Below are 21,275 nucleotides of genomic sequence, written 5' to 3'. Positions count from 1 at the left end.
GTGCTTTATTTCATTAAAATTTTTATATGATCTAAGCTTGAGACATTTTATCCTCCTGAATGGAGTTTATAAAACTATTGAGGACCTACCTATATAAGAATCTACTTAAAATAAATAATAAGATAGTAAGCAAAATCGCAATAGTTATTAATATACCTAACTGATATGTGTAGTATATTTGTATCTGTTATATACAGAGTCCCTCCATAAAAGTTATGCCTTTGATCATGTTGTCTAAAGAAAATGTATGATTCGTAAAACTTGCAAAACGCGAGCGGTAATATTATTATTGTTTACTTTATTATACACACAATTATAAAATTCGTTTACTAATATTATAACTGCAGTTTATGGGCTTGAATTGGTTGTGAAGGGATGCACTGTCTGTATTTAATCACCTGAAATGGCTGCGATACTCTAATTAATTGTTTTTAAATAATGATCCACTGAGCCAGCCTTCGAGCAACACCGGCTTCCGAAACGTCGGAAGGGAGGAGCCTAAGCGATATCTTACTGAAAAAAATCATTCTGCTATTTTTTGTGGGGGGAAACGTGCCCACAGTCGCACTTCTCACTAATTACATACAAAGTCTAATCTGTAATGACAACACAAATACATAGAAAATGACACACGTCAAAGACAAATCTTGCACACCTCGATCTCTTTTTGTGTACGGACGAGTCACAACATGAACCGTTATAGGTACAGTTGTACCTATGCTTCGGTAGAGGGAAAATATTATGAATGCCTGCCGTCCCCTTCCCGGCGTTGCTCGAAGGAGCCAGCCATGAGCTGTGTGATTAATGTCATTATACCAAGCAGGCCGTCCGCTAGCTGGCACGGGTGCACGTAGCGGGCGCACGCACGCGGGTGCCATTGTAGGTAAATTCCGTCGCACGTTTCCGCGCCAGTTAGCGTTGATCATACTATTTTTCGTTAGCGGACGAAAAAGTGAACGCCCATAGATCAGTGTTGCCAAATCGTACCTTTTAGTACGGTTTTACGTACTTTTTTTGGACCCTTGCGTACCTTTTTTGTATGCAGCGTACATCGTACTAAAATCGTACAGTTTGATGTATGATTGTTTTATTTGTTTAACAAAAAAAAAATTTTTCGTTATGTTGGTTCAGGGCAAAATTCCTAATCTGACAGTGCCAACATAAAAAGAGTACTATAGACAACACACGTCCAAACTACGTACAAGTTTCAGTCGGCAGTTGTGTCTTACCTGTGATCTCTATTTTTTTCAAGCTAGGAAAGAAAATGGAAATGCGCGGGTTCGTTCAACCAATGTTCAGTTTTGTCTTTTCTTGCCTTCGTTTCCTAGTTTGAAAACTTTAAAAATAATATTGCAAATTACTTGCTCACTGATTGCTTCCGCTGCAGTTGTTTGAAGAAAAATAAAAAAGTCTAAAAGTAAAAAAAGCTGAGAGAGAATTTAATTTTGCTCATGGGCTATCAGGTAAGTCAGGGTCAGGGTTGGGGTATCAGGTAAATAAATCATGTTTGTTTATCTTGTAAGGTGGTTACCTTATTCAAATGTATTTATTTTTAATTTATATACATTTGCATATCCGGGAGAAAGTTACTAAGTCATCTGCGTGTACTTTGTTTTATCCAGATTACAAAACTCAGTCAAAATTCGGCCAGCCACTTTATTTTTCATGTATATAAAATTTAACTTTGCTATGTTAGAATTTAATTACTGTCCTGAGACAAATACTTAAAACAAATGAGTTGTATTTTGTACTTTAAAATACATAGTTTTTTTCTTTATTGCAAATTGCAATCGCAAAATGTAGACAAAAGTTGATGCTGATTTATAACCTTTTTAGAATCCGGAATAACAAAGTTATATGCATAGGTTATACTAACTAACTAACTAACTATTGTGGCGCAGTGATCCAAAGAGGGTCTTGGCCTCCAAAACGAGAGAATGCCACCTGTCCCGATCCTGTGCCACTTCCTGCCAGTTGTCGGCTTTGAGTTGGCACAGATCCGCCTGTACACTGTCGCTCCAGCGGTATCTGGGCCGACCCACTGGACGGCGACCAGTCGGTTGTCCCAAATAAGCTCTCTACTACTAGTAGTAGGTTATACTAGTGGTTCCTAATCTTATCAGTCCTGTCACCCCTACTATCAGGATCCCTAGACTAACTAGGGATCCTGATTTTACCCCAGTAAGCACTAATTTTGACATCGACACAAGAGGTACTCAATGTCAATGTCAAGTCAAGCTGACAGTGACAGCAGGCGTACTACACACTTGGGCGAACACATTTGAAGTACTATCCAAGCGTTGACGTTAACACCTTAGATAAAATCGTCGGAAAAATTACAAACCGTTAATTTTCACAATCAAACATTGTAATAGGGTTGTTTCCACCTACAAATCTTAGGGCAGAATTGTATCCCAATAAATTCTTTTGGATTATAAGAACATGTTAAACTACTTTTAGGGGAGTTTGTAATCTTTCCTGACCATATTTTTGTAAATATTGAATTTAAAATATCTTTTGGCACACGTCACGTAACCAAACTCGAAACGTCTTTGAAGATTTTGATGACGTCACAACTCGCGGATTGACACTGTTGACAGTTAGGCGATAGACAACAAATGACAAATGTCGTTTGACAGCTCGTATCTTCTACGTGTGTATGTAGTTATGTGTCAAACCGTAAACTGTGACGTCACTCAATTTTCAAAGAGCGTTTTGGGCGCGAAAGCATCCGTCAAAATATATTTTGTTCATTTAACATATTTAAAGCCGTTTTTAGTATAAAGTTGAATTTTAGGGCAACTTTTAGTTAATATAGAACGTAATACGAGCGTTTCAAAAAATTGGAAACAACCCTATTATAACAAAAAAATTTTTTTGTACAGAAGTTACTTCGTGGATTGCGACTGAGTCAATGATTCGATTTGAGAGTGATTTTCTCAATGTGAAACAAAATTGGTTAAATATGACGTCAATACACTAATTTGTGACAGTTACAAAGATGTGTTCAATGTAAATATTGTTTCTTTAAGGAATTTGAACAATAAAAAAAAACCGTACTTTTTTTACCCAAATCGTACCTTTTTTGACGTATGAACGTACATTAAGCTGTAAGCGCTCTGGCAACACTGCCATAGATAGTTTTAGTATAACTAGCTAAACTACTGTTTTAATTAAATTATGTTTCTCAATTTTACAATATTTATTTCTCGTTTTACTTCTATTACCTTTCCCTAAATAACAGCATATAGTAAAAACAGCAACACTCTTAACTGTCCATTGGTGGAGCTTATGCCTTTTGTAATAAGGTCCACCGATGGACAGTTAACAGTGTGGGCGATGGTACCGTGCTCTATAACTTTGTTAGTATTAATATTCATATCGCATAATTCTCTGTAACCTAATTAGCCGATTGTGAAATGTGTACGGATTGGGTAAGTAGGTCGCGATGACACTAGGAACGCGGTTTGAGCCTCTAACGTCGCCTAATTCAATTACAAATTCCACTGCTTTTAAGTAGTAATCATTTAAGTAGAAATGGCTCGGTGCACATTGTATACAAATTCGATTTCTGATTATTTAGTTATGATATATCTCCATAACAAGGGCAGGGTGTCGTTTTTATTGTGAAGTACATTTTATTCAAAGCTGTTAATAAAATTAATAAGATAAATTAATTAAATATATTTATATAAATTAATTTTACAAAATCGCTTCTTATCTCTTGTACACTATATAAATGCAACCTAGTGTGCAAATTTAAACTTTCTAGCTTTTGTGGTTTCGACTCTGTGTTGATGAATCAGTCAGTCAGTCAGTCGCGACACAAGCATTTATGTATAGATAGATAGTAAGTGTTACTGAAATAAAAATTACTGATATTTATGATTATAAATACGAGCAGTTTTAGTCATTAATAAATATACAAATATAAGGAAATAATGTACAAAAATATTTTTATCGTACTATAATTATTATATGAAATTGACCTCGTTAACTTCCGCACACACATGAAATTTGGCTTAAGTGGATGTAGTCACAGTGTAAACTCGTGGTAAAGACAAATACTCTGTATTTCTCAGAGCGCGTTACTAGGTGTTATACCGTCAACCGCAGGGTGGCTGAGAGCAATATGTCGGATTATGTTCAACAGGGAGACAGATTTCCAGCCAATATTATGTTATGTTACAGCCTTAGGTACTTATATTTACCAATGTATATGACGTGTGACGCAATTTTTTGTTGATTTCAGGCATTATAGCGGTATAGTCGGTATCACATTTGAATAAAACTGGTACCTAATTAGGTGTTTTTTAGGTGTTTTTACATAATTAAGCATAAACGACCTGTAAATAATCTAAGTTAATTGATCCAATTCTGCTACGGAAATTAACCATGGAAATCGTATTGTACAGTCAGCATCAAAAAACCGGATCAAATAACGCTTCATAAGTATCTACCATTCTATAACCGCTTAATAAAAACTGATGTCTTTATTATAGAACAACTGAGACTGTAAAGGATATACTTTGGAACATGAATTTTAGAAATTTATCTATATTTGGAAAAGTTATCTGAGATGTCAGATACTTTTGGCGCGTTGTTTCATCCGCTACTATTGATGCTGACTGTACCTATTGTTTTTATTGCACTTATTTCATACACATATAAATTTGTATAAAGCATACGCTAACACGTTTTTATGTGGATATGTAACTTAAATAAATAAATATTGTTAGATGCAAAGCTGAATGGCATTGTACTTACTACTTAAAGATGAATCTTAAATTAATATGAAATTGGTAAGTAATTATGTTAGCAGTAAATTATTTCTCGTTAACATACATATGAATCTATTTTTTTTTGTACATGTCAAATTCAGAAACAATTGAGACACATATTTAATTATGTTTATTCTTCCAGAAGTCCTGCTTACAAGCCACATAGGTACATATAGTAAAAATAAATAAAATACTAATAAAAGTTTTCACTGACTTTTTAAGTAGCTTTCCTATAGACGAAAGTGGAGGACCCGCGCGAAATCGCCTTTTCATACAAACGTAGTCCTCATTTTCCTCTCTGGATATTAACATTATTGAAAATACTTTGACACAATTTCTTATATATCGACCGATATATTGATGTTTTAGTATTTTAAAATTATACGAGTTAGGAGCATTTAATTTTTTTATGACAACTGTTCTCTCCTAGTTTTTACAATAATCAAAAAATCGAAAATAGTCAAACGTAAGGAAATAGCTATTGTTAATATACATCAAATTATGTAAAATACTTTCCATTATATCAATATCCAGAGAGGAAAATGGGAACTAAGTTTGTATGGAGAAACGGCCGTCCCCTCTTAAATAAATAAATAAATTAATTAATAAATCTTTATTTCAGACCCAGAAGTCCATATATGGTTAGTAAAATTAACTTAAAATCTATATTATTCACAAAGGATACTTAAGGATACTCTAGATAGATTATTGAAATTATATTTAAAATGTCATTACCTTTGACCCAGTTTTAAACCACTCTCTACCTATATTATTGGCGCAAAAGTGGATTAGTGGTTCGCTCCATATAAATGCCGACAACTTGCAACCCCTTTGGTGTGCATGGCGGCGGTAATCGCTTACTATCAGGCAATCCGTCTGCTCGTTTGCCTCCTATATCATAGAAAAAATATATAATTTCAATGATTCAGTTTTGCAATACACTCTTTATTCACAATAGTTTTCTATAAAAAATATATGAGCCAATCTGTTATTTACTTGTCGTATACAGTTATCCATTCCCTGATTTAATAATTTTGAGTATTTCCTATATACAGAGGTTCGGTAAATATCGGGGTTGTAACAAAGTAAGAATTTCACAGTTTAGCCTAGATCATTTGTGGATTGATTGTGACAGCCTTTCATAATCTACAAATTGTGTTTTAAACATTTAAATAATGCCTAACTATTATAAATATATCTGCATACTACTAAGGTACTACATTCGACTTACTTTTGCACCTAACTGTAAACTGCTTAATTGTCAATACACAATGGAATCAACTATCTTTAACGATTTACAGTTATTAAACTACGTATTTTTTTGCAATTTACTCCAAATACGTACCTACTGAAGTCTCCTTATCTAAATATTATAAATATTTGTCTTAAGTGTTTTGCTTTTAAGGTCTATTGGACATCACCAGGGCCCATACTTTTCATTCCGTTGACGCAAAAATGACGTAATTTAACATACAGGGAGTTACTACAAATTTAGGTTACTTACTTATTGATGAGTATCATAATAAATACTTGTTACGTGAATAAAAGCTTGTTACGCTGTTAAAAACCAAAAATATTTCATAAATTAATAATCTATTATTTATTTGTGTGACAATAAAACGAAAGTCAGTTAGACGTTTCTATACTGATTGTCAAGTATATGTATCAGTTACCTAAAGAGGTTGACAAATGATTAATTATTACGAAAATACTAATTTGAATCACTCTATGTAGCGTGACGTCATTTTTCTGTCAACGGCATAAAATGTACGGGCTCTGGATATCACAAAAACATCATAAGCAATATGAAAATATCGGCTATTACTCTCTGATACTCAGGCGGTGTAGAATAACACCGTATGATCAAGTGTAATAGAAACATCATTACTACTGTGACGATATATTTTATACCTATTATAATTTATCTAGATAATAGATTGTGCTTTTATCAAAAGCTTTTAATCTTTGTATCGCCGTTGTTTTATAGCATTTATTGAAGGTATATTACACTTTTCGGACAATGATACCGCTTACAAAACATTATCTAAATGGAAACCTTTTAGATGTGCTTTATGCGTACCTTATTTAACCAAACGACGTGGATCCCTTTGATTCATTCTCACTTCGCCGCTCACAGGAACGGCACGGTCGTAAAGCGACTGAAAATGTGGTCTAAAATTAAGGGCCACGTCTTAGTATTTTACCGACGATTCCAACATACTTGCGAACATCTGACAGTTCACGGACCAAGTTTTTTCATGCGGAAAGATGTGCATTTTATATACAGGTTAATTTACTTTATTATTTACGTCCATGTGTGGATTGCTGCCGTAGCCACGATTCGCAGATACTACAACCACTACCAAGAGAACACAATTCGGTTTACGACGAGAACGGATTATCTAGATTGGAACACAACTTTTGCATCGATAACCCTTTGTGAAATACCCAACGTTGACAAAATATATATGCTTAGCCAGGAAATCAATCCTGGAGATAAAGGTAAGCTTGACCGATTCATCGGGGAAATTGGATTTTTCAACGGTTTATGTCACAGTTGTTTTGCTCTCTGCGACAACGAACCTCTCTGTCCCACAGATTTTGGTCAACTAAGTCTGGCTGTTCGTTCAGAATGCAAAGATTTGTTATTAAGCTGCAAATGGAATGGAATACCTTTCGAATGTTGCAGCAGTTTCCAGCCAATAATAACGGAATACGGCACGTGTTATTCAATGAATAATGTGCATGGTCCCAAGAAGTCACCTGTTTACCAAACATCAAATAAAGATAGGCAAGCTTCAATAGAAATTGTGGCGTCTCAAGATTATGAAGCATTCCTGCACGCACCAGAAGACATCCCATTCTGGAACATGGAATACGATCGGAGGTTGACAGTTCTATTTGGTGCAGAAGCTAACGTGACATATTCTATAACGAATGTCGTGAATGAACCAGAAGTGTCTTTGCTATCTCCAGAAATTCGTCAATGTAGATTCCCAAATGAAGTTCCAGAAAATTATATAGCTTATAAATACTACAGTTATTCTGGTTGTATTAGCCAATGTCGTATTGATGCTCAGTTGGAACTCTGCAACTGCACTCATCACTTTTCTCCTCAAATATACGAGGAACGGTATTGTGATTTGGAAGGATTGAAATGCCTATCAAACAACTTTAGAATATTAAGAAAACTAAGAGTGCCTGGGATGAATGAAACGGGCTTAATTTGTGACTGTTTACCGTCTTGTGAAGAACCGGATTTTAACGTGGTTGCTAAAGATTTTTTTGAGCCTGAAGAAAACGTGAAAGCGAGGAGCGCAAAATTTTCTTTGAGTAACCGACCCTATGAACGGATCACCCGGCAGGTTGCCCGCACGACGCTCGACCTCGTAGTCGCGATTGGAAACAGCTTCGGTCTCTGCTTTGGCGGTTCTCTATTATCTATAGTTGAAGTTTTTTATTATCTTTGCTTTAAGCGATGGAAGTATAAGAATTAAGGGTTTTTGATAGTCATGAAACACTTTGTTTGGTGTTAGTTCCCAAATAAGAAGGCACCAGTTGTTGTTACGGCTAGATATTCGACAAACAAAGTTATAACAGTTTATATTTATTAACTTATACTGTACACTCACCGATACCTAAAGCCAACATATGTATTTTAAATGGGTCATTCTACTTTTCACGGCAGGTTTTTATGATTTCAAAGAACCTTTAAATTTTAATATTCGTAATGATTTTTAACTTACACTAACTACTTAAAACTGAACAAGCACAAATAAACATCAATATTCGACCCTTGTTTTTTTTGAATTTATAGCGTGGAGTATGCAAATATACAACTATGTTACCGTCCCAGCTCTTTTACTCATAATGACAATTTTGTTACTATAAATATATATATATATTAAAATGTGCTTTATAAAAATTAATTTAAACATTTGAAAAACTACATCACTTATAAACATAAAAATCAAATATTTTCTTTTGGGGACACAAAAACCGACAGTAAAAAGTAGAATAACCCAAATACCTGATTAAAATTATCCAAACTATACTTGAAATTGAACCAGTATTATAATTAAATCATATTTATCACAATATCTAATTTCGTTGCGTCTATTATTCTACGTACATTCTTAATTTGCTTGCGTTGATAAATAACTTTCGCATCGGCCCGCGTAGCCCACATGCCAATCGATAAAGCTCTGTAGCGAACGAAACGCAAATGTCACTGTCGCACTAATATGGAAGAGTGATAGAGAGTGATGACTACGCTACGATACTGAGCGTTAATGAATGGCATGTTGGCTACGCGGGCAGATAGATCCCTTTACATTTGCCTGCGAATGTAAGCAGTTTATCTGAAAAATTTAATTCTAATATCTAAAAGGCTGTTTCAAGCTTTGGTGACAAACCCTGAGTACTTACAAAAATGTACTAAGCATTTAGACGCAACACAGAATGGGTATAATATTTTTCTGGCCTTCTGTGCTTATTTTTTTTTTCCTTCCGGAAAAATATATTCTTAGCAGATGGAAAATTATAAGTCTATTTCACATCTCAGACTGATTTGTGAAATTTCACAAGTTTTAGTGACATTTTGTTTCAAGTGGAGGATTACTTGAAGTTCTATTAATAACAAAATCGGATAAAAATTTCGGAAATCGGTCTCTGCTCACTTGACTATTCGATTTTTTTATTGTTATATCCACACTATTTTTTTTATAAATTGTCTAGTCTTTTGTGATAAGATTTCCAAATATACTTAGATAAAAATGCTGCAATATTTTTAAATTACAAATTCAACTAACTTACATACTTTCATTTTAACAGAAGAATGTAAGAAAATTAAACTATAATGGAATATTTTAAGAAAATATTTTTTGACGATATCCGTTCAAAACATCTGAGATTTATGAAATACTCATCCTACATTTTTTCTCGTGAGCAACGAAAACGGGTCACTTTTTAAGAATTACATAGTGACGGCATTTCATTGCCCTGAAGTGTTGTTCACTGTTGGAAAGAAGCCGATGAGCCAACTGATTAAGTTTCTAATTATTAAGTCTCTACTAATTAACAAACCTCTTATAATTATTATTATCTAAATCAATAAAGACAATTTCCCAATCTAAGTGTATTTTAATTCTAAACCCTAGGGTATTTGAGTGCTTGGAGGCTGCACATAGTTAGCATGCCTTAAATAGTAGTAAATATTCAAAAACATGTGTATTACTTGCAAAAAAACGAATGTAAGGACCTTGTTTGTTGTAAAAAGACGGGTATGCAGTGACAAGTGGTCCGTTCGATTACGGACAAGTTATAATATAATATAGTGAGGACGTCGTCTTTATTGTAAATAAATAAGGTTGTCTGGAAGAGATCGCTTTTTAGCGATAAGACTGCCTGTTGTTTACCTCTTCTTTATGTGTTGTATTATTTGTACTGATTCTGTATCGAGGTGTGCAATAAAGAGTATTTGTATTGTATTGTATTGTAAATAGGTTATAATTATTTTTGTAAGAGACAAATAAAGTTAAAATACTGGTACAAGTATTAGTTTTCATCACTAACCCGGTAGGATATTATACGAAGAAATTCTGTCTCAACATGCTTTGCCTTTTTTCTTTCGGAAATTTAGAAAAAGGTGCAACCCATATATTTCATCAAAAAGGCGAAGTGAATTAGAAAGAAATTACCAACGTTCTGTCTACCCTTCTTTATTACACAAAAACATTAGCCTTTTGTAAACAACGTGGGAGTGTGGGAGTAGTCTGAAAAGTTTCGGCTTTTCTACCGTGCTACATTACATTATTAAGCTAATGGGTGAGTTTTACCATTAGGCGGTTTAGAAATGGACTAATGACGCAATTTGGACGATGCTCATTCTGTTGTTTTGTATTCTGTCACAAAAATCAATATCAGTTCTAGATATTATACTCAGCAGATGCCTAATCTGCATGCAAGGCAGACTATACCTAAGTAATAACAGCAACAGTTGTATGTTTGGATAATCTGAGTAGCGATGATACCGTAGCTTGGTATCTGAGAGGGTTCAAGTTTCGACGGAAGATCAATTTAGAGGCCCCACACTGGCGTCTTTCGAGCGTCGGTATCTAGCAACTCTATGGCTGCTGCTCGACGCAACGTTGGCGCAACTGCGCAGCGACGCCATTTTCCATAGCGCTGACTAGACACCGACGGTCAAAAGACGCTAGTGTGGGGTGGCCCTTAGTTGAAGTAACTCCGCAAAATATGCATGCCAATGCGATAAAGGATTACCAATTATTACCAAAGCGGCTTTGGGATAATCTGACAACAACTTGCCTTAATTGTGTTTTTTTCGCAGTTAACTCGCAAGTATTTTTTATGCTAGTAATTCAAACAGCTGCACCAAACCTCCTAAGAACAGTTTCAAACTAAAAACACTGGTAGTGTGTATCTACCCGGAAAGTTTGTTTCTAACAGCCTGTCAGAGGTAAAAACTTATAACATCCCTTTCCGTATTTTTTCTGGATAAGTCGTTTATGTAAAATATGTATTATCCTTTTTTCACTTTTTCTCACTCGCTGCTTAGTTCCTATCTGTTTTTGTAAGTTTTAGGAACTTATGCTATCTGAGGCAATTTTAAACCTTCAAGCAATGTGTGCAGTACTCGTAGTAAATAAAATTGTGCTAAAATGATAAGTCTAATTTAGTAAGTTATCTATAACATAACCAATTTTGTTCTAAAGTGTAAATGTTGCCAACCCACAAAAATCTACGTATTAAGCAAAATAGGGCTGTGTAAATTGTCAACTATTACTATGAATCATAAAACAATTTTTTTTACATTCTGTAAATATTTGGCCCATGATTCTTCAAAGGACAAATTTACTCTCCAGGGCAAAAAAGCCGATTTCACTGATATCAACCGCGAGCCACATAACTGGTTAAGTTTAGGTTATTAATATACATCGGGGTTTTTAGTGCGAGAATGTTTTACACTAGCCAAAAAACAGGTAAAAACTATGAAAACCGATACTATTTTAATATTTCTAAGCGCATTTGGAGTTTACTGTCTATTTTTAATTCATAATTTGGTAATTTTACAATAAACAAAGTTATAAATACACGAAAACATTCCCGCACCGAAAACCCCGATGTATGGTTGACGACCAGTTTGGTCTAGTGACCCTGCCTACGAAGCTGATGGCCACGGGTTCAAATCCTGGTAAGGGCATTTATTCGTGTGATGAGCATGGATATTTGTTCCTGAGTCATGGGTGTTTTCTATGTATTTAAGTATTTATAAATATTTATATATTATATATATCGTTTTCTAAGTACCCTCAACACAAGCCTTATTGAGCTTACTGTGGGACTTAGTCAATTTGTGTAATAATGTCCTATCATATTTATTTATTATTTATGGTTATTAACTATGTGTTGCTATAATTATTTACATTGTACAGTCATTCCACAGAACAAAGCAGTAAAAACAGTCATATCACAACAGATACCAATTTATATCGATATCACTGAATTCAACGAAAAATTTCGTTTTGTAACGAATCCAGTTACAGCGAAGCTACTCGTAATTAATGACGTCCACGCAAGAACAACTGAAGTTATTTTTTTCATAACAGCAATAAAAAATTTGGCATGCCTCAAGCGCGTTAAGACACTCAATAATTACTAGTCTATGTGAAGGACATCAGAATGACTTGTTCTACACGTAAGCTTGTTTACTTACGCCTACCAACACGGCTACCATGAGTTGGCATTTGACTTTTACGCTAGCGACTGCGTGATCTCGATCGCGTTCCCTCTCGATCGCACCAATACAGCAATGCGAGCGAGATCAACTGCGATCGTGCTGACGCATTCGCTAGCGTAAACGTCAAGTGTCAGCTCATGATAGCCGTACAGAAATTTATAATTTAATATATCTACGTAAATTAACTAAGACTCTTTGGAGTTATTTAGGGACACGGCCCGATTCGAACTTTAAGATACGTCAAAAACTTCAAACTTGACAAACAAAATAAATTATAGCCGAACTACACGACCCTTATTACTATAAATTAATAATGGCGTAACCCCAACAGCTGTACAGACTTTTGTCTAAGAGACTGTAGTTCTATATATCTAGGTAGAAACATCACCCGAATTAGGACCTTCGAGAACACGAAGGGTAGAACATTGCCGGTTTCTAACTTGTTAGTAAGTGCTAAGTTCCACATCTGGCGCAAGGAGTAGTCCGCTGTTTATTTGTCGTATCTCTACATGTGCTACATGTCGACCAACGAGAATTTCTTGTGTGGAGATTCCGACAGTTGCTCTTTATTCAGTAATAACGTTCATATTTACATAAATATTTTTAGGTAAGTATTACCGCCTGTTGTCTGCCTCTAAATTTAATCAATTGTTTATTTTTCTTGTATATTTTTACTGAGGTGTGCCAATAAAGACGACCGGTTTGGCCTAGTGGGTAGTGACCCTGCCTACGAAGCTGATGGTCCCGGGTTCAAATCCTGGTAAGGGCATTTATTCGTGTGATGAGCATGGATATTTGTTCCTGAGTCATGGGTGTTTTCTATGTATTTATATATTATATATATCGTTGTCTAAGTACCCTCAACACAAGCCTTATTGAGCTTACTGTGGGACTTTGTCAATTTGTGTAATAATGTCCTATAATATTTATTTATTTATTTATTATTATTATTATTATTAATAAAGAGTATTCTATCTATCTATTATGATTTTCGTTAAGCCCCTACAATCCTGCATTACCTACAAGGTTCTATTTGACCTAATTATTGTTTGTAGAGAATATGTTAAGGCATTAAGTCCGCCGGTTTATATCATATAATAAGGTTTAAGTAAATAACAAATAATAATAAAAAACATTGCAAACAAATAAATTGGTAGTAATGTAATGTCATGTGACATTAACTCATATGAGAGTATCTAAGGCGGCCGGTACACTTGTAAGTTTTACTTACGTAAGTAAGGACAAAGCTATTTGTTAGAATGAGATAATGATATTCATCTCTCACTCTATAGTATAGCTGTGTCCCTACTTATGTAAGTAAAACTTACAAGTGTACCGGCCGCGTTAGGGCTACCAAACACTAGCGTCTCCCGAGCGTCGGCGTCTACTCAACTCTGTGGCTGCTGGACGCAACCTTGGCGCAACTGCGCAGCGATGCCATTTTCCATAGCGGTGACTAGACGCCGACGCTCAGACTTAACTGTCAATATTAATTAAGATTACAATGGATCAAAGGACTCAAATGAAAGTTCACCAACTGTTTTTGTTTTTCAGAAAGCCACTATGTCGGTAGATTTTACCGAGCCGGGTCATTCTGATACACAGTGTTTTTGTTTCGATGTACCTTTCTTTGATGTGGATAGCACTTAAAATTATTAACGGATTTCTGAACCTAAATAACCGTCTACATCACACACATTAATTTTTAAGCGCGTTCTGTATTTACCCCAAGAATAAAAGAATCAAAGGTTTATACTAAGTACTCGTTCCCGTCAAGTTGGCAGTTCGGCGACCGTTACATGATAATGTCACAAGTACTATTTTTATGTATTTTTTATTTTGTATTAAGTGTAAGTAATAAAAGTAGTTGTAAAGCTGCTGTGGTGGCCGAGTGGAGGGCGTTAGAAGGGGTGACGCGGGGAAGCGGGCGGGGAGATAACTGCCAACTTGAAGCGAACGGGTAATACCTATTTGTATGAAATTTCTCACTCTTATCAACATCTTGTATGCCTACATACAAGATGGTTTTTAATAGTACATTATGATACAAGTGTGCTAAGTTGGTCATTACACACGAGGCGATATTATGCGCGCGAGCTGTAAGCGAGCACGCAATAAGAAAGCCGATGTGTGTAATGACCAATGCACACACGTTTCATACGACGTTTTTTAACACACACAAAACAAAACTTATAAAATAGATATTTTTTGCCAAATCAGTAAAAGTACAATTTTCAAAAAGGTGACTTACAGTTTAAACATCGAATAATTGCACCAAAGCGTGCTGGGCTTGTAGGCACTTATTCGCTAGCTCATTGAAGTAAGCTACCAACACGTTTTCCAAGAAAGACTGGGCGTTTTTGCTGGTTTTCTAGTGAATAAAAGTTTCATATACCGCCAATTATTTTTCACCCGATTTTGATGGTAAAAGGCTATCGTTCTCGGCTCTTGCCTCTATTAGTATTACTGGCAGCGTCAATTTTATGTGTTCTTCATTTTCAATGCTTGAAAATGACATTTTCTTCAATATATAAACTAAAAACATGCAAAACTATTCCTATTATATGACAAATACGGAAAATGGCTGGCGCGTTATTTTTTTTACTCACGATTGCAATGCGCGCGCAAGGCAAAGGCGCGAACGAAATCGACAAACAGCCATTTAAAAAAATGAAGTAGCGAATATTTTCGTATTTCTATTCGACGGATGGAGATCAAATTGACAAAATGTCATGTTTATTCATTAATGTAATTTACGAGAAAATTTAATCCATAAATTATGTTTGGTGTGATAAAACCTCTTTGAACTAACATCTGAAATCTAAAAAAATAAATAAATAAAAATAAATAGTTGTTTAAAAAAAATATATTACTCGACCAAATTAAGAAGGCTCCGTTCCCATGCATAGTATTAGCAATCAGTTATCTTCTTAACTCAGTCAAATAATATAATGAAAAAGCGCGAGTGTTATAATATACTGAAAAAGCACGCGTGTTTAATATCTAGGATTATGAGCCAAAAATCGGTGGAATAAAAACGTCGTTTTGAGCAAGTGTGTTGAAAAAACATTTGCAATGCTACAGAATCAAATTACAAGTATAAATGCCGTCGAATTTACTTTTCTGTAATATTCGATTCGCTTTTTCAAATCGTATTCAACGAACACAAGCATTGGCACAATCAGAATGCTCACGGAAATGAGATGAGAATCATCCGCAGCTGAATAATAACGTTCTGAGGAAAAAATAAGGATTCAGTATGAATAATGAGGTTGTTTTTATTAGGTATAGCGATTTATCTGAAGTGTCCGTTTTTATATTATTTTAATTAAGATCATTGATTACATGAGTTAACGAATCTCTAATACATAAATTAAAGTTAGGTAACCAAGGTCCAATCGCAACTTTTGTCGTACGAACAATGTATTGTACCTATTTATTCTAAATATAAATAATAAATATTATAGGACATTATTACACAAATTGACTAAGTCCCACAGTAAGCTCAATAAGGCTTGTGTTGAGGGCACTTAGACAACGATATATATAATATACAAATATTTATAAATACTTAAATACATAGAAAACACCCATGACTCAGGAACAAATATCCATGCTCATCACACAAATACATGCCTTTACCAGGATTTGAACCCGGGACCATCGGCTTCGTAGGCAGGGTCACTACCCACTAGGCCAAACCGGTCGTCGAAATATGATAAGATTGCCTGTGTACTACATCATTATATGTATTATCTGCTGTAACCAATATTTTTTGTACAATAAAGTTTTTGTTACTTACTGACTTACTTACTTAATATGATTTTAAAACGTTCAATAATTGTTAATGTAATTCTTGACCTTAAACTAAACGCGCGAAAAATGTCGCGCTAAAATACGTCAGTAAACCTTAAAATTAGTCAAATACAGGGTAATTCATGAGTCATGAGACATGCTCCGTTGCATTCCAGCACCACGTTGTTTCTTCTGTCCATGCATCCTCGGCATAGGGGACTGTCTGTAACACCGGTTATAAAAAGATGTTTGTTAAATATTCCATGACCTGTTATGACCCTGGTTACCATACTCAGTTGGACCTATAACTTTTACCGACCGAACAGTTGCTTATTATTTACTGAACCGCAGGGTTGATCCTGCTCACATCTCCTGAAACATCCTAGCTATATGACTCACAACACTTTAAATTACAATTATTTCCTATGGCCTGCTTAGAGATGATAAAGGTATCATTTTGATTTGACAAATTTCCTGTAGGAGTAAGATGGTTGGCTCTTTATTATTTGCTACCATGCCTGTCACGTTCTAACAAGTATGTAAGCGCGAAAGTGACAGGCATAGTGACAAGTGATAACAATGGAACAATGCTGCCACCGCTGTATTACATATATTCTCATGCTTGTGTTGTGTACTTCAGTACTCTTTAGATTTCACAATTATATTTTCTCCCCTCTCATTTTTCTTCTGAGATTGTCTTGTTACAATGTCTATTACCTACGAGCAAAATTGTTATTCCAACGGTTTTTTGCTTATATTATAGGTTGTATTTGCTTATCTTGTGTTGCGCTTTGTTTGCCCTTAAGCCGCAAAAAAATGGGTCCGATGTTCCTAGGCCAGGCAAAATGTTTGATAGCTGGGGGGGGGGGGGGGGGGGGGTGAAGAATACTCTGTCCTTATGAATTACTTCATTTAGGTTAGCTAAAAGTTGAATTAATCTTGATAGGTCATATTTTTTTGATTGATTTGCGCTCACCTAATAAAACGAATTCGAATTGGCTTTATATTTCAATTTAAATGATATTTGAATCATATTATTTAGTTATCGTGCGTCTCGCCCGCACCAATACACTTACGGACAAGTACGAGCGAAATGCACTATATTTGAATGACATCAGTCACATGTCAGTCTGATAATATTAGTATACGTTTGAATCGGCCTGTAAGTTCAGTTCAGTGGGTAATATTGAATAAGGGAGAGTTCTGAACGTGCACTACGAAATGAAAAAAAACATTTCAATGTGATCAATTAAACGTAAATAGATTCCAAGGAAAGCTAAGTACTTAGTGTTGGTGATTAAAAGGCCATTAAAAATTTATAGCTTTTCTAACACAGTTCATCCTAACTTCCGCAAAGTTCCGGAGTTTGTTCGGTCGATCGGTCCGCGTAAACTATTCATAAACGCTGGTCGCATAACTTTTAAATTGAGCACTTTTCTTAATAGATTTGAACTTAACGCTAGAAGATAGATATCGTTGGTTTCTTAAAATTTTATTATAATTGAATATTAAGATATTTAGGTGTTTCATTATATAAACGTTTAGAGCATCTTTAAAATGCGAATATTGACCTATGAAAAATAATCTAGTTAAATAGATAGAAAATGAGCCATCTATTACAATTAAGTAGTATAAATAAAATATATTGAAATGATAAATCAAATATAAGATATCATTTACATAATACCTAAACAGAAAATATTTAATATTTAATTTATGTTACGGATGACGATGAGCGATAAGACCGCCTGTTGTCTGCCTTTACATTTAATCAATTGTTTCTTTCCTTTTTTCTTTTGTACCTTTTTACTGAGGTGTGCCTTTCTAAAGAGTATTCGACACATTAACCATTATGTTCAATCCCATTAATATATCTAAAGTAAATGAGTAGGTAAGCTACCTTATATAAAACACTCGAGGCCTAACTTATACACATACTTTAATTTTATGACCTATTTTAGTTCTGTGACCGCGTTCCTTAAAAGGTAGAAACTTTGTGCCCTCAACTTCGAATTTAAACAGTTCCTAATGAACCCTGTGAGTACTTTTAATTACTTTTAAACTACAAGGTTAGAGAAGAACTTTCTTCTTGCAAAGCTGGCTAAAGAGGGACACCTTTTTAAGACTGATTGTTCTTCGAATTTGCTTAAAAGCTTTGTTAAGCTTGATTGTAGGTAAGTGAAATTTATATTTCTTTTTAATATGTCATGGAATCCACTTTACCTTTTCGCTCTGGATGTGAAATAAACTGTCAGCCGAAAAGGAGTGTCCGGGTTTTTAATATCCTAGGAGTTACAAGCTGTGTACTTGTTTGCCATTGACGTATTTACTGTATAAGAAATATAATTAAACATACATGTACCAGATAGTTATAAGATCTGTATTCTGTACGTATGTAGCCGACAAACAGGTAAATGTCTATTTATACGCTTGTATTATAAAATTTATGCAATACTTTTTCTTTCAACAATTCGGTGGCAAATAAGCATGGGGTCTGCCTGATGGTATGTGATCGTCTTAGTCTATGGACGTATGTTACTTTAGGGGTGTCACACGCATTGCCAACAAATTGTTCGGTGCGGAGTCTGTTTAGTTGGCACCATTCCTTCCTAGATGCTGAAAAGCCATACGGCGTTTTGTTACGGTCGTAGGTATTTAGGCTGGGCTTCGGCAAGTTAGATTTCCACTCATCTTTCCAAGCGTCTTTTATACATATTGAATCCAACGTGCGTCAGATTTTGAGCGGTTTGATGGGGCGGTTGTTGAGACCAGATGATGCTGGGTGGATTAAGGAATTCCTGGTGGATCGGCAGATTCGTATCGCTGTGAATTTGTTCGCTTTTTTTACCAGTGCCAGCTGTCATCTAAGATGAGGTGGAGGGATGTGACTTAGGGCTGGGAGCCATTGTATTTGTGTGGGTTTGACCGTACATGATATATAAGCCACCTAATACCTATCTTTTCTACACATCTTACCTTTAATATCCATAAAAAAGGAAATGCTAGTAAAAATGGTAATGCCCCAGTACGTTTCTTGGGAATACGAATAGCAACCTTGCATATTACTTACCATAAAAGCAGACGCCTAAATATAACAAGCCCTTGCGAGCACTAACAACACTTCAACATTTGTGTTCTCTCGACTCGACATCGTAAATCCGGACACTTGCTGCATAATATAGCCTGCATAAAACATGAGCGGAAACAAAAAGGGATAGGGTTAATTTTGTATTCAGTTTTCCGGTAGGTATCGGTTTTTTTTTTTGTAATAATGGATCAGCCATAATTTTACGGAACGAAAATAGAATAAATAATTTACATACAATATACTTATACAAACCACGTTAATTATACTAACACACTCTGAAAGAACAAATCGGTTGTATATATATATATATATATATATATATATATATATATATCTTCAAAATAAAAATAATCCCGCACGCTTTTGGCTTTTCGTTAAATAGCCTTTCCGGTCAGGATATTGATTGAACACTCATTCTACTCGACAAATAATCGCCAATATAAACCTACTTATTTCTGATTAAATATTCGTAAAACATTTTTTTTGCAAATCACTAGTGCGTATCCTAATTTCTCAGAGTCTTGCAAGTAATATACAAATTGAAATCAAATCAATATAATACAACTTTATCAAAATGATACGTGATTCATGCAAAATGGATTTTTTTAATACTTGATTTTATAAAATTACTTTACAACAGTTACCAAAGGTCAATTTATTCTTATAAGTTTCTGTAAAAAATACAGCTTAAAAACACGTTTAACTTGAGTACAGGCTTGTGGGCAAAGTTTTCACCGTAAAACTCACGTTGTGTAAGATTTATGAGGAGTTGGTCGACACCTCCGATCATTATTAGTATAGAAAATGTGCTGCGTAACTTTTATACGGAGCACGCTCATTAGTGTGCTTTAGGGTTTATTGGCAATATAATGTTATCTACTAATTATGCAACTTTTCAACTTCGCCTGGTTGGAAACGCTTCCTTTGTCCATATTATACGATACAATTATTGATAATATTAATAAATACTATGAATGACTGGGGAAGGTACCATGGTACGTACTTCGAGAACGCGGGCGATAGTAGTAGCAATGACATCGTGCTTGTTTGCCACCGACGAGGTATAAAAAAATGGATTCAAGAGAGGATAGATCACTACCGTACCAGTAACTCCGAGAAAATGGTATGTGTAACTGACGTAACTGTGCAGAAATATTGGGAACTCTAGAAATCAATAGTACATTGTGCAATGAGGGGGGGTAAGTGAAATTTTGCAAACGAGGTTAAATGCGGCTGTCGTACATTAAATACTCGAGTTTGTAATATTCTTACCCCCGGAGTTACACACAATGTTTTTCATCACACTTGCTAAGAAAAAAACTAAATTTGACTCGAAATAATTCTTAAATACGGTGACATTTCAAATATTCGTCCGCCATATTGTCATTCTTTGACAGGTTAGGGATCAAAGGCACAGACCTATCCAGCATTTAGCCACGAGTCAATATTCTATAAAAATGTTTTAAACGGCTATTAAATTATCAAATAAAATATTTTAAACTTAAATTTTCAAAATAAATTAGAAACGCCAGTGTTTGAAATGTTAAACACATTTGTATATTGACCTACTTAACTTAGGGAGTTATAGCTTTTTTTTTCGGAACAATAAATACATGCCTTTGTCTTTCAATATACCTGCATGATATAAGATTTTTTTTGACAAGTTGATGAAGTAGTTGTATTCATTGTAGTTATAAAGTCCATATCATTCCCGGTTTTTTTTTTACTCTACAGTGATATCGTATGTTTTGATTTGGTAGTAAGGCATTACAAACAGGAGGTTGTTTAAACCCTGTATAGGAACTGGACAAGTCCAATGAAGGGCCAGTCTCCAATTTACATATGTTAGAGA

General features: G+C 34.8%; 2 protein-coding genes across 6 annotated transcripts in view; both read left to right on the top strand.

The window, feature by feature from the left end:
• The window catches only part of LOC133533775 (uncharacterized), a 252,001-nt gene that overhangs the window by 57,435 nt on the left and 173,291 nt on the right, over positions 1-21,275 (top strand). The gene's annotated exons all lie outside the window — the stretch shown is intronic.
• On the top strand, positions 6,668-8,946 carry LOC133533776 (sodium channel protein Nach-like). The gene has a single exon (XM_061872826.1). It carries the CDS (start codon positions 6,845-6,847, stop codon positions 8,276-8,278), a length of 1,434 nt encoding a protein of 477 aa, XP_061728810.1. The 5' UTR covers positions 6,668-6,844; the 3' UTR covers positions 8,279-8,946.

The sequence above is a fragment of the Cydia pomonella genome, unplaced genomic scaffold (assembly GCF_033807575.1).
Source record: "Cydia pomonella isolate Wapato2018A unplaced genomic scaffold, ilCydPomo1 PGA_scaffold_203, whole genome shotgun sequence".
Taxonomy (NCBI): Eukaryota; Metazoa; Arthropoda; class Insecta; order Lepidoptera; family Tortricidae; genus Cydia; species Cydia pomonella.
Note: the sequence above shows the minus strand (reverse complement) of the source record. Positions and strands in the feature narration are given on the sequence as shown.

Bases quoted from the DNA above. Each gene is read 5' to 3' on its own strand.
- LOC133533776 (XM_061872826.1), top strand. From the start codon at position 6,845: ATGTGCTTTATGCGTACCTTATTTAACCAAACGACGTGGATCCCTTTG.